The 15,834-nt window shown below is 34.8% G+C and overlaps 1 protein-coding gene across 1 annotated transcript; it reads right to left on the minus strand.

The window, feature by feature from the left end:
- Positions 1–369: 369 nt before the first annotated feature.
- Positions 370–13,767, minus strand: sbk3 (SH3 domain binding kinase family, member 3). The gene is made up of 4 exons (NM_001110415.1): positions 13,620–13,767; positions 8,074–8,218; positions 5,538–5,740; positions 370–1,371 (listed from the first exon to the last, which is right to left on the minus strand). The coding sequence occupies exons 1-4, from the start codon at positions 13,623–13,625 to the stop codon at positions 691–693; spliced, it is 1,035 nt and encodes a 344-aa protein (NP_001103885.1). The 5' UTR covers positions 13,626–13,767; the 3' UTR covers positions 370–690.
- Between the last annotated feature and the right edge of the window lie 2,067 nt (positions 13,768–15,834).

Consider the following 15,834-nt stretch of genomic DNA (forward strand, 5'->3'; position numbering starts at 1 on the left):
CATTCATTTGTTTAATCCCTCAATGATACATTCATTAATTTGTTCTTTCTCTCATTCATTTGTTATTTCCCTCATTCATTCATCCATTCTCTCAATCTTCATTCATTATATATTCCATTGTTCATTTATTCATTTGTTCTTTCTCTCATTCATTTGTTATTTCCCTCATTCATTCATTCATTCATTCATCCATTCTCTCAATCTTAATTTATTTGGTCTTTCTCTCGTTTGTTTGTTCTTTCCATCATTCATTCATTCATCCATCCATTCAATCATTCTCGTTTGTTTGTTCTTTCCATCATTCATTCATCCATCCATCCATCCATCCATTCATTTATTCATTCATTCAATCATTCAGAAGGCATGTCATTATCCATTTATTTATTTATTTACCATTACTGAAATCTCACTTTGAACAATGTTATTTTAGAACGTGTTTGTTTGTGTCAATATTTTCCTTCTATATTTAATCATAATATATAAATATCTATATATACATATTGATTTATAATATTTTGGGCAACCACTGTACAACAAGTTTGCAAAAATTCCACATCTTTTAAAAAAAAGTTCACATATATTTACATACAGTAAGTCACAATAAAACCCACTATACAAAACCTACAAAAATACTATAAATTGTAGAAATAAAGTACATCTGTTTATAACACTGCCATTGTTCATGACCTTTCATCTCTCTCTCCGTCCCAGGATCTCCTTCTCCTTTTCCACTCCTCCTCTGTCCACCATCTTCTTGGCCTCCACACGTGCCTCCTCCTCTCTACGCTTCTCCTCTTTCTCTGTCTTCAGTAGCCAGGCTCCTCCAAGGTAAGACAGGATCTCGTCAGGCCTGGGACGAAGCCTGGGCTCTGGGTTGAGTAGTTTCCTTAGCAGCTCGAGCACCAGTGAGCTCAAAGAGTCAAACTGATCAGCTACTCCTACTTCGCCCGCATCTCTCTGACCGACCCGATTGAACCAGTCTATGTATTTACAGTAGGACGGGTCATCAGAAGTGCTCTCCTCCCAAGGGAAGCAGCTGGTCAGCAGGCAGTAAATGAGGATCCCTAAAGCCCAGGTATCCAGACTGGGTTCCACAGTCATCCAGATGTCGTCTTCTGTCTCGCTGAGTGTCTTGGCAGGCTCCACTTCAGGCACGCAGAAGGGGGAGTTGTACCAGACGGCGCGGACCTCTGTGCCCTGTGGTCGCGCCAGGCCGAAGTCGCCCAGTTTGACCCAATGGCAGGAGCGGTCGCAAAGGAAGATGTTCTCTGGCTTGATGTCGCGGTGGACGAAGCCCAGCGAGTGCAGGTGAGAGACGGCACTGCTCAGCTGAGACATCACCCGCTGGGTGCAGTGCTCACTCACACCCGCCTGCACAACAACACACATACACACATACTTTATCACTGCATGTCATCATCATTAACTTGATACAATAAACATAGTATTATTTGTACATTTGATTTACACCAATTTCGGGCACCTTATTTTTATTTTTAATAATAAAATCATCAATATTGTTATTGTAATTTACATACAAAATGGCATTTAATACATTCATTCTCGTATAATATAATTAATTCATTCATCCATCAATTAGTTCTTTCTTTCATTCATTTGTTCATTTCCTCATTCGTTCAATCACTTGTACTTTCATTCATTCATCCTTTCATTTATTCAATCATACATTCACTTGTTTTTTATTTATTTGTTCATTCCCTCATTGATTTATTCATTCATTTGATCTTTCCCTTGTTCATTCATTCATTTTATTTGCTCTTTCTCTAATTCATTCGTTCTTACCCTCATTCATTGCTAATCCATTTATTCATTTCTTCATTCCCTCAATAATCAATTTATTCCAGTTGATCTTTTCATTCATTTGTTCTTTCTCTCACTCATTTGTTATTTCCCTCATTCATTCATTTGTTTTTTTATTCATTCATTTGTTCATTCCCTCATTTGGTTAATTTGTTCTTTCATTCATTCATCCTTTCTTTTATTCATCCATTCATTCACATGTTCTTTAATTAAATTGTTCATTTCCTCATTCATTCATTCATTTGATCTTTCTCTCATTCATTCGTTCTTACCCTCATTCATTCGCTAATCCATTCATTATTTTTATTTCATTTGTTTATTCTCTCAATCATTCATTCATTTATTAATTAATTTAATCTTTCTGTTGTTCATTCATTCGTTTTTTCGTTCTCTCATTCATTCGTAATTTGAACCCATTTGTTTATTCCCTCATTCATTCATACTTTCTTTCACTTATTCTTCCATATATTCACTTGTTCTTTCATTCATTTGCCAATTCCCTCAATCAATCATTTATTCAATTGATATTTTCCTTTTTCATTCGTTCACTCAATTGTTCTTTCATTCATTCATTTGTTCAATCCCTTAATCAACAAATAATTAAATTTGATCTTTCCCTTGTTTCCCTTGTCTAATAGATTTGGTATTTTGCTCTTTAATTCATCCATCCATTCATTCATTTGTCTTTTCGCTCATTTATTTGTTAATTTCCTCAATCATTCATTCATTAATTCATCAAGTTGTTCTTTCCCTTGTTCATTCATTCGTTCTTTCTCTCATTTATTCGTTTATTTCCTCGTTCATTCATCCATTTGTTTTCCATTCATTTGTTCATTCCCTTATTCATTCATTCATGCTTTTATTTATTCATCCATTCATTCATTTGTTCATTCTCTCAATCATTAATTCATTTAGTCTTTCTCTTATTCATTTATTCATGCATTTGTTCTTTCTCAAATTCATTCATTCTTACCCTCATTCCTTCATTCATCAATCCATTAATTACTTTGTTCATTCCCCCAATCATTAATTCATAAATTCTTTCAGTTGATAATTCCCTTGTTTATTCATTTACTCATTTCTTATTTTTCTGATTCATTCATTTTCCTTCCTTTCTTCCTTCCTTCCTTCCTTCCTTCCTTCCTTCCTTCTTTCATTCATTCATTCATCCACTCAATTATTCATGTATTCATTCATTCATTCATTCATTCATTCATTCATTCATTCATTCATTCAGAAAGCATATCATTATCCATATATGTATGTATATATTTATTTATTTATCCAATTTGTGGTATTTTATTCATTTTACACAATGGTGTTTTAATAATGTTATTTTTTAAATTTGTATGCATGTTCATTTATTTAATAATTTATTTATTTGTCCATGTTCATTCATTTGTTCAGTCATTTACTTTATTCTTTCATTCACTTCTCTTCATTGTGCCTTTTTTCATCAATATTGCAGGCTTATTCATTCATTTATTCATTCATTCATACAGGTTTGCTTCATTCTTTATTTACTCTTCGGATTTCTTTTTCAATATTATTATTGATTATGTATGTTCATCATCAGTACATTGTTATTATTATTGTTATTATTATTATTATTTTATTATTATTATTATTAAATATTTATTGTTATTTTACCACTATAGTATTGTTTCCTTATTTTCTTTTGTGTAACAACATTGGTATTCATATACATTCGTCTATTTGTATTCCAGTTATTCCAATATAGCAAGTTGTAAGAAGAGAGAAAGATTAATGAGATGTCAGAAAATGTGTGTATGTGTTTAATCTGCTTCACGGCAGTACGTCGAGTCCTCTCATTAGCTTGCATTAATGTATCAAGCTGATGATAGGAACAGTTGTGTTTGGCAGGAGAGTGAGAACACAGGACTGTATCAGAGAACATGGACGTGCCTGAATAATCAAAGACACACTGTTCCCTGGAGACACGTCACAACAAAAATGACGCATCATCATAATTTCAGTCAGGACTGTCGTGTGGCTCTGCATGTGGTGGGACTGGAAGTCCAACCTAATGTTTGCAATACATTGGGTCAAAGGGAATTGACTCCACTTTAAGACACTTTTTCAGGTTCTCTTTAGAGAACAGGTTGAAATCAAAGTCTTTGTTTGAACTATTTCAGTGGTTCGTTTATACAAAGCCTATCTTGTATTTTCTAACAGTTAGTTAAAGTATTTCATGCTAAAACATCTAAATAAGGCTGTATTTGTGAAAATTGCAGTTGCTTTTCATCCAATTTCTAGTTAATGGTGTTTGTTTGCACTGTTTCATTCCTTGATCCTACATGTTGTTTAACAAACGACTGACAAATACTGATATGTTTGACAAGTATGGTTAAAATTTGCATCTATTGTACACAACGTACAAAAAAGTAGGTTTTAAGCTCCAAGTAAAAACACAACAGATGCATGATGCTAAAAATTGATCTTGTTTTTGTTTTGAACAAATTTCTACTTTATTAAACAGCACACTCTTATTTTTAATGTTATTTCAGTGCAGATTTTGATTTAGTGTGTTCACAGGGACAACACCCTTGACAGTGTTGTACAAAGACAACCAATGCTGCATACATGGTGCATATAGCATAAAGCTAGTTTGCAGCCCTCGTCCCTGATTAGGCTTTACATAATAAAAAATCTACAAGTAAAAACATGTTGATACAACAGACATGTATTCACCTTATTCTTCGCGTACGAGCAGGCGCAGCCATTTGAATCTTTTTAGCTCGAGACTTCCGAGCTCATTCACTTCCATTCATTTATGTGACGTTAAAAACAGCTCGCTATGCTGTTTAATGTTGCAAACTGTTATTTTTTTATTATATGATTCGGTCCCACTTTATATTAAGTAGCCTTAACAAATATGTACTTACATAAGAATTAATATATTGTTACAATGTACTTATTGTGTAAATACATGTATTTACTGTGCACTTATGCTTGATTAAATACATGTATGTAATTACATCTGTGATTAACTTTTGTAATTACATTTGTAAATACACTGATGATCATCCCATACACCTTAACCCACCCTTAAACCTACCCATGCCACCAAACCTGTCCATAACCCAACCTCTATCCCAACTCAAAAGCACCACAAGTGTTCTCAAATACATTATAAACACAGTAAGTACATTGTATTTATTTTTTTGATGCAAGTACATAGTAGTTAGGGACACTTAATATAAAGTGGGACCTATGATTCTACTTTAATTGTATAATCATGCAAACATTTGTTTGTAGAGCAAGTGATTTGACTGTTTTCTGCGGTTTATTATTCCTAGTTATCTCTCATAGGGAGTTCTAAAATTGAATTGAAAGTTCTAAAGCAATTGTAAAAAATGAGCGCACTTCCACATTGAAGAATAAGAAGCTACACACATGAAATTAGACACAAAATGTTCATGTGCCATGAATGAAAAGTAATATGTTTGATTGAGCATCTATGTACAGGGTAGCTTATACTTGTACTCCTGGCAGGGTTTGAGAAGAAAGAATCAAAAAAGAATTTGTTGACTCCAGATCTATCCCAAAATGACAATTCCTTCCTTGGCTTCTGTTATGCTCATCTAAAAATCTCCTCTGAACAACTTTATAGTTTAAACCTCGACTCAAAATTGAAAAGCGTACAAATTTGAGATTTTGTCATAAAGAACATCAATCAGTCAGCATGTACTGACCTCTGAGACGATGACATTATAGAGGTCACCATAGAGACCAGCCTCCTGGGCGAAGACGTAGTGAGAGGGAGTGGAGTAGAAGATGCCCAGTGCCCGGGTCAGAGATGGATGCGTGCAGAAGCAGACCGACAGGTTATATTCACGCAGGAATGCCTGCAGAGTAGTGGAGCGCCGCGGGAAGAACTTCAGGGCCATCGGGGTTCCTGGAAGTGAAGAGATTCCTGAAGTTAGAAGTGCTTCCTCTTCACCATATAATCACCAAATATACAGCAATCTCATATTACTTTTGAATTTGAATGTACTACATGACAATTAGAAAAGAATATTCTATATAGATCATTTTGAAGTTAACAATAACAATGGTCCTAACATATTTCCTGTTTTACCTTTTTCATGTCTATATCTTCCAAGAATCCACAAAGATCCACCTATTGATAAATCATGTTATGATAGCTGTTTTAATGTTGAGTTATGGTTAAATTCCCTCTTTTTACAGTTATGAAATAGTTGGATAGCAAGCAGGAAATGTTCACGAGCCAGTGACACATTGAAATGGTCTGTAGTAGTGTGAATGAAATTCCGATGTAATCAGATGTATTGTGTTAATATTACTACATGTAAATAGTATTTCTTATGAAAAGGACACTATATACCTGTTATGCCTGGGCTCTCTCATAAAGGCAAAGGATTTATCAAACAGGAGTTATCAAACACGTAGATTTATTTGCAAACACTCACTTGGAAGACATAGGAACATAGACACAGGAAACTCAGGAAGGACGTGGAGTCGAGTGTAAACAATCATAACTTAGAATGCCGGAAGAGGAACTAACTAAACACAAGAGGACTTAATACAAGGGATATGATAGGACTGATTACATACAGGGATGGAACACAGGTAAGACTCATGGAACATTACCAAACCACAGGAACTAGAACAAAGGGGTCACGTGATACAAATAAACACACATAGAGCATGGAAACATGGGGGAAGATAACATGACACAACACGGGAGTCTGACAATACTGTATAACTGCAGGTTAACTATACTGCCAACCCTAAACACAACTCCTTAGCTTTTCCGATTTTGACTGTAATGGAATTATGTGCTGCATTGAAACGATAATTATTGTGAAAGTGCTATACAAGTAAACTTGAGGTGAATTGAATAATGTAGAATCTCAGAGGTAGCCTTTATTAGTTCCCAATAAATGTGTTCCAGCCTATCTGACAAAATCGCCTGTTCAAAATATGAGAAATCAAAAACTTTCTATGCTATTGTGCCAATTATGCCAAAACCAAAAGAACGGTAAATGCCGGCTGTTGCTTAAAGAACAGCTCACGAAAAACAAAAAAATAAGCTAACATTCTATATTGCATTTTAAAGTTCAATGATACAATCTTAGAAATGGTCTTTGTTAGGGTTCTCATCTATTTTAGTTTAGGTAATTTTATATTTTGTGATATCTTATATATTATTTCATAAGAATAAGTTTAATTTGACATTTTACATAGGTGGGGTTGCAGGGTGGCTTAGTGGTTAGCACTGTCGACTCACAGCAAGGAGGTTGCTGGTTCAAGTCCTGGCTGGGTCATTTAGCATTTCTGTGTGGAGTTTGCATGTTCTCCCCATGTTGACATGGGTTCCACCGGGTGCTCCGGTTTCCCCCACAGTCCAAAGATATGAACTAGGTGAATTGGATGAACTAAATTGGTCGTAGTGTATGAGTGTGTGTAAATGCGAGAGTGTTGGGGTGTTTCCCAGTACTGGGTTGCGGCTGGATGGGCATCCACTGTGTAAAGCATATGCCGGAATAGTTGGTGGTTCATTCCGCTTTGGTGACCCCTGAATGATAAGGGACTAAGCCAAAGGAAAATGAATAAATGAATGAACATACAGTAGGGTATCTCTGCGCTAATCTCACCAGAAGAAGAACTAGCCACTATCTTGAAAGTGATGTCAAATGACTCATCTCGATGAGGTCTAGGTTGTTTAAAGCACTGTTCCAAATAGAAAGTAGGAATAATCCTAATTTTGAGTCGGTTGGAATGATGCATATATCATATAGACCAGGGGTGTCTAAGTAGGTCCTGGAGGGCCAGTGTCCTGCTGATCCTAGCTCCAACTTGCTTCAACACACCTGCCTGGAAGTTTCTGGTATACCTACTAAGACCTTGATTAGCTTGTTCAGGTGTGTTTAATAAGGGTTGGAACTAAACTCTCAGGACACCGGCCCTCCAGGACTGAGTGTGGACACCCCTGATATACACATTCACCATGGTGTCACTACCACAACCTACTAGCATCATTTGCATTCACTTCTATTCATAAATGCTCTTCCTTTCAGCCTCATGGGATAGTAAAGTGTCCTCTGGATGCCACTTCAGGACCTAGGCTTAAGTTGTTTATCATCTGAGTACTTCTCACTTACTGTTTTTCGAATACTGTGAATTCGGATGTCTAGTAGTAGAGTAGTGAAGTATGTGACTTTGGATGCAGCCTGTCATTATTATATAGTTTAGAGCTCAACTGACCTCTCCTCTGATGCACTGCCAGCATCACCTTGCCGTATGAACCCTCTCCCAGCTTTTTGATGAGCTTGAAGTGCTCTGATGTCACCAGCGATGTCATGGACTGAGCTGTGAGGAAGCACAGCTCATCCAGCTCGCCAGGTGCAGTCTGGGTGAAAAAAAGAAATAAATATTTTAATCATACATTGATTACTTTCAGTCAGCTTCCAAAGCGAAGCCTACACTTTTGTGACATCAACATTATCTTTTTGAAAATAAAAAGTAAAATATATCTTGAATTTATACTGATGTTAAACTTCTGAGTGATTATTATTTTCATGATACCCCTTGCTAGCCTTATATTACGTATTAAAGACATCTAATAGATGTCCAAACATGGACATCCTGGCTAACGAGACTGCATGTCAGTAAAAATCTTATAGATGTCTAACAATTTTAGTCTACAAAATATGTCATCAAATAAACGTGAATGAAAGACTACAAATGCGTAAAGTCTTTACTTACTTAATTTAATCTTGTTTTAGCCAAGATGTCTTTGTTTAGACATCTATTGGACAGGTTTTAAACACAAAATCTTTGATAAGATGGCTAATAACTGATAAATGATTACATTTAAACTACACTTTCTAACACAGTGGTTGGGTTTGTCCATATTTGACCCAACACTGGGTTAATACATCCTATTTTACTACATTAACAAAATTTGCTTCCTTGGTCACACTCTTGGTTACACCAAAAATGCCTGTGGACAGAATTCCGCAATCAAAATCATATCCATGTATTCCATAGAGCTGTGTAACAATAATCAGAGTTGCATAACAGCATAACTTCCCATCTGTCAGCTCTTTCGTCAGCCTTCAATTTTATGTCGGACAGAGGATGGTCAAACAATACACTGAGCCCATTAACACCTCAATGACCCTGAGACAGCTGTGGTACATGTTCCACATAACACAAGTCAAGCGGCTCATATTTACATTACACCCTATATATTTATCAGGAACATTGGCTGATTAAATTTCCAAGAAAAGTGCGTCACACCAGTCTTACGTGCGTCGATGTTTGGGTTTTGCTAGTCAATGCAAGCTTTACTAAAGCTAGCAAAGCAACCGGAATATTCAGAGAACATTAATTGTGGACCAAAATTACACAATTTCAGTTTTAAGTGTCAATTCTTGAAACATGAGATGTACATAATCTGAAAACTGAATGATTAATATTAACACTGATGTATTGTTGGGATAGGACCAGTGTTCATTTCATTGACGAAAACTTTTCATCACAATTTTCATGATGAACATGTTTCTACTGACTAAAACAAGGTGAAAACTAAATAAAAATTAAGTGATGATGACAACAACTACACTCTCCGAAATAAAGGAACGCGAGCTTTCACTGGCACCTTTTTAAAAGGTACACATATGTACCTAAATTCAATTCAATTCAATTCAGCTCTATTTGTATAGCGCTTTTACAATGTAGATTGTGTCAAAGCAGCTTCACATAAATGGTCATAGTAACTGGAACAGTGTGGTTCAGTAACTGGAACAGTGTAGTTCAGTTTTTAGTGTTTAAGTTCAGTTCAGTTTAGCTCAGTTCAGTGTGATTTAATCATTACTGAGAGTTCAAACACTGAAGAGCCAATTCATCGATGCGTAGCTCTACCAATCCTGAACCATGCGAGGCAGTGGCGACAGCGGAGAGGGAAAAAAAAAAAAGAAAAAAGGGTCCATATTGGTACCTCAAAAGTATATAGTACCTACAAAATTTAAGAGTAACACTTTTGTACTTTTTAGGTACTAATATGTACCCTTGAGATATTAGTATGGACCTTTAAGGTATAAATTTGTACCTTTTGTAAAGGTACCACCCTAGTAACAGCTCGCATTCCTTTATTTCTGAGAATCAGGGCCGGCCCGTGGCATAGGCAGTATAGGCAAATGCTAAGGCCGCTGTACATCCAGGGGGGCGCCAGAAATAAGCGGTTAAGTTGGTTTTGTTTTCGAAATTTCAGACACATTCAGTGATAGACGGCAATAAGTCGAAAACCTCTTACCCTACAAAGAGTGTTTCCTACACAAAGTTGATTATGTTTCACAGCTGTCTTTTTTTTTTCGCTCAGCATTACGACCACTGCTCCGTTTAAGGCCTCGCAATATGCGTTTAGCAGAGACAGCTCACACTGAGCGGAGCTCTAAGGGACCATCGGAAAGTGCTTCGTTTTTTTTTTTTTTTTTGCTCCGCTTTTTTTTTTTTTTGACCAATAAAAACGAGATGATGATTGAGGGACGTTTTTTTATTTTTATTATCCAATCAGAATAAATCTTGGTGGTTGATGCATGAGGCTTAAACCTTTTTGACACACTGGTCAAAAAGACCAGTTTACCATGTGAAATAAAGAGTTGCCGACACATTTTACATATTACTTGTAAAATAAATAAACAATGCTTTTCCAACTTTGTCTTTAATGGAAAATCTATATTCCATATTTGAATGAGACTGTTTTATTTAATTTTAAATTAGACTATTTTGTATAAATACATGTATACAATATTTTATTAAATTACACTTAAATTAAAACAAATAAATTTTAGTCAACTGAAATCTTGTGAAATTTTGTTGACTAAAACTAGACTAAAACTAAAATAATTCAGAAGACTATTAAAAAAAAAGAAGATCATTAAAAAATATTTTAATCAAAAGACTAAGACTTAAACTAAACAAAAATTTGCTGTCAAAATTAACACTGGATCGAACAATATTTGGCCAAAATACAATTTCTGAAATCATTTAAAACCTCACACAAGTGAGTGGGTTTGACAAACCACCTGTAGAAAACACACTCTTTCATCTCTCTGACACTTTAACTGACACTTGCACCAGTTTTGCACATTTGCACAAGACACTTTCTTACAATCAAACCCAAATCTCTAAAAAAACAAACAAAAGAAAACTGTACATTTATGAAGTTGAATTGCTGAATTGCTGAATGCCTCCTCAACTGTTAATCCCTTTGGACAAAAGCATCTAGTGAATGACTAAATGTCAATTTACAGGAAAAGTTGTCTAAAGTTCTTAGTAATGCATATTACTAAACAGAAATTAAGTTTTGATACTTTAATAGTTGAAAAATAACACAATATCTTGATTGAACATGATCTTTACTTAAAATATAATGACTATGAGCATTATAATGACTAGTGTTACATTAGTATGTGTTTGTTAAAGTGGGTGAACTGGGTGTGTTTTTTGCACTGCAGTCTTTATCTTACTGATAGACGTGTCTGGCAGTGGCCTTTGATAAAGTGCCAGGATTGGAGCTGCATGATTCAGCTTGTTACATTTTCCATGCAGCCTTCATGTCTGTGATGTACAGTAATAGTCTAACAGTAAAGTGTTAATCTGGAAACTGAATTTCATGCAGCTGATAAGAGTTTACTTTGTTTACTGTTAACTTCTTTAATCACATCCATGTTAATCCATTTTATTGTATTTTTTTAGCCATTTAATTGCAGTCAAATGCCACATATTTTCATTTACAAATGTTTGTATTAAAAAATGACTTGGAATTGAAATAGAACATTAATGTAAAACTTTCAATTCTGGCACACAGCACAAATGACTTTATATGTAGCTCAGCGAATGGGAAAGAATGGTTGAATAGTTATATAATACTGTAATAATAATGATAATAATAATAATATTAATAACAATAATAATAACACAACCTCGTTATCATTTAATCACACTGACAACCACTGAGTGCTAGTATTCGAATATTTCCAAACGTTTACTTTCCAAAATTACAATTAAAACCCAAAAGTATAGTATATTAAATATTGTAATGGTACCAAAGAGCTCAAAGGGATGTATATACATTTAATTTATAAATAAATTAAATTAAATGGCTGAATAGTTATTTAAATTGTGCAATAATAATAATAATAATAATAATGCATTTTTTCTATGTTTTAATCCATATTTTCTCCTTTCAATGCAGTGAAAGTCCTTTTAATGAAATGTAACCACACTGCAATATTCTTCAGAATGGTTCTTCAATGAAATGCAACTGGATATGTGCCACATGACTGGAGTGCTTTATGTTAACCACAGGAGAATATAACACAGCTTTAATGGACTTAGCAGGATAAAAACCTGACATGTTATATAGACATGGCGTGTTCATGAAAAGCCCCAAATATAACCCACCCATTAGTAAAATCATTAATAAATGATGACATTTATAATTACAAGGTAATGTAAGTGATGGGAATAGAAGCTTTACAGGAGTAAATCATTAAATAAACCCTACATAAATGTGTTATTAATAATGTAACACACAGCAGGCTAAAAAAAAAAATGTAATGCTTACTTTTACTATACGCTTAAATGTTATATTTGTTCATTATTTTAGCATAGTGCACTCCATAATTCTGAAAATATTGCACACACACACATAATATGAACATATCCCTCAGTAAAAAAACATTATAAATATACAGTGCTCAGCATATACAAGCACACCCCCCACAAATCTTTTAAATGCATATTTTCAATAGGAAGATATACAATATTATATTTGTGCATTGATCACTGAGTACTTTGAGTATTATTGAGTGCTGAAGCCAAACCTGGAGCTTATCTAAAAAAAAAATAACAACGTTCGATAATGGTCCAAAACTAGTACACAATATTAAATACAAATATAAGAAAGAAGAAAAATCAAGAGAAGTTAAAAAAATAAATAAATAAAGACTTAGTTGAAATTTTGTAGGTTGTAATTATTTTTTGTTTTTTGCAATATTTTGCTTGAGTTTAATTGTTTTCTCTTTCAATTCCTAAAATATATATTATTTTGATAAATATATCTGTTAAGTTAATCTGATTTCTTTAAATTAACCAAATAACATTGCCTATATTCAGTGAGAAATGGATAAAAATATTCATTTTTCAGTATACAAAATGGGGTGTATTCAATTTACTGAGCAATGTAGATCTGAATTAAACTGTAGTTTGGTATACTCTGCGAATAGTGTCTCGTAGAATCTACAATAACTTACTGAAGACAGTAACTTACTGCAAATCAATTACAGCAAAAAATTATGTTTTTACATTTACACCACCAATCATCTTGCTGTATACAGTATGCATTGACTGTATATATTTACTGTAAAATATATATGATCAAAAAACAACTTTAAAACACAGTAACAAACTGCTTAACCGTCCAACAGTAAAGTACAGTTCATATTACAGTTAAATACTGTGTCATTTACAAAAATCGTTAACAGTGTATATGCTGCAGTGGAAATTTATAACTATCATTTTCAATTAAACATTTAAAAAAAAAAACTGTCTTCCGACACAAATTGCTAACGTGTAACATGTAAAAGTGTATTTTAAAAAATGTGTCTGTACATTAGACTGCAAAAACTAAAATCTAAAAACACTTTCTAAAAATCTAAAAAGCTCTAAATCTCAATTTTACTGTACATTGCTAATTGTAAATGTGTGTTCAAATAAAATGCAGGGGATTCCGTTTCACTCACAGTCATTGTCCGGCGCAGCAAGGTCTGTCAGGAAGCCTTTGGAAGCAGTCAGTTTCTCCTTCCCATCTGTAAAAGACTGAGCTCTGAGTTCAGCTGTCTATTGCTCGTTATCAACATACAACTCAGATCGACAAGCACTTAATCAGATGCCACACTTCTGAGGATCAGTTGCTGCTGAGTATTTTTATATCTGTGCTCTCTTTCTCTCTCTGTTTCTCAATCCTTAATAAGCCTGACGACCCTTACTTGCGCCTCTTTCTCTCTCTCTCTCGCTCTCCCTTTTTCCCTCCAAAATTCCACAACATGTTTCCATCCCAGAGAACTTGTACTACAGCAGTGAGGTATGCATTCTCTCTCTCTCTCTCTCTCTCTCTCTCTCTCTCTTCTTGTACGTCAATAGTGTTCCACCTGCCTGTCAGTCAATCTGCAACACTCTCTTCAATTCCTGCTGTTCTCTGCAATCTCTCCTGATCTCCACCTTCCTGCTAGCACTATCGCTTTCATACTTAGTCGAATTCCTCCTACTGTGCAGATCGGCAGCTCCCGTCAGCAGCTCTGGCGGATTAAGAGAGACAACAAGCGGTTTACAGTTTGGAGATCTTATTACTCCTCAGGCTCCCGACCAAGATATTAGGGCCTGTTTACACCTGCTCTTAAGATGCATTTTTGTGGATCCAATCCCTAGTGGACGACACTAATTACAGATGTAACTTTTGACCGCTTCTAAATGTGGTTGAAATTGAGCATTTGATTGGTTGAGTGTCTCCTTTTACATTCATATGTAAATCCTACAAGCTCATTTTGTCATTTCAAAACAAAATAGTAGAAGTCCCACTCGTACCATCAAAGAAATCCGCAAAACGGGGTTGAAAGCCATGAGGTGTAAAGGGGAAGATATCACTCGTCTACTTGTGAGCCAAGTAAAGACAATGCATCTTAATACAATTTTTGAACAGGGTCTAAATATTGTTTTAACTATAGTTTTGTAATGCAAACTACTACACGGTTGAGTACCTGCTTGACTCCACACAATAATGCAATTAATAAGCTAAAAATCAAAATTCTCTTATTAATCACCTACCTTCATGTCGCTTCAATCACCTGAAACATTCGTTCATTTTCAGAACATGAATTAAGATAGTTTAGATGAAATCTGGGAGCTCTCACATCAGCCCCGAAACAGTCCATAAAAGGAACGAAAAATGTTGTCAAAACATTCCATCTGAGTTTAGTGGTTCAACTGTAATGATACGAAGCTTCAAATACACTTTTGTGTTCTAAAGACAACTGTAAAAACAATATTTTTGGGTGAACTTACCCTTTAATGTTAGTGTAACCCTTTAGTATTAGTGTGACTTTTTGTTTGTATTTTGTTCCTGCATGCTTCCTTCGTTCCTTTACCTGCCGTGTGCTTCTTTGTTGTCATAGTAACTGATTATGTTCATCACCTGTGTCTAGCTTATAGTTCCTCATTGATGTCAGGGTCACACTAGAGTTTGAGCTGTGAAAAGAGCAGTATTAAACCAAATGATTAGACATTAAACAAGAGAGCGATTGCTTCATATTTTAAATTTCTGTTTAGAGAGGTCATGTTTTGCTCTTCGTTTGGTCTCATGCAATCACGTGATGGGTTTTCACAGGTCAGAGGTCACCAAGTTTGAACATTGTAATGCAGCGAACTGTGAAATTTGTTGCACGAGCTTGCACTTTTGAATCGAAGTCTATGGTGCGAAAAGTGCAGTGTGAAAATGGCTCAACTCTGGATTGTTTTCTGTTTGTAGTTTGAGTTGTTGTTTTTTGTCTTCTTTAGACGTGTGAAGTTTTTAAGTTTATGTTGGTTTACCTTCAGCTTTGGCTGTTCCTCATCTTTTCTTCCTGCCATGACAATGAGTTCAATCATGAATCTTACTCCAGTCATGCAGGTTTTAGAGTTTCCATCTACTTTATCAATAATAATAAAATTACTTTAATAGCTATTGCTTTGTTCAAAAGTTCAAAACAAGACATTTATATGTAAAATATGAATGCGTCATATTAAAATGGCTGGATAAGGTATGATAAACCTTGAACACATTTATTGAGAACAGTTCCTTTTCAGTGGACCCTGTAATACCAACACAAACAAATTACAACAATTCGTAACTTTTTGATTTAGTGGCTAGTTCATTTGAATTTGTACAATCTCATTCGTACAATTTAGTATGATTTGCTCATC

This window comes from Danio rerio, chromosome 16 (assembly GCF_049306965.1).
Source record: "Danio rerio strain Tuebingen ecotype United States chromosome 16, GRCz12tu, whole genome shotgun sequence".
In the NCBI taxonomy this organism is placed as follows: domain Eukaryota; kingdom Metazoa; phylum Chordata; class Actinopteri; order Cypriniformes; family Danionidae; genus Danio; species Danio rerio.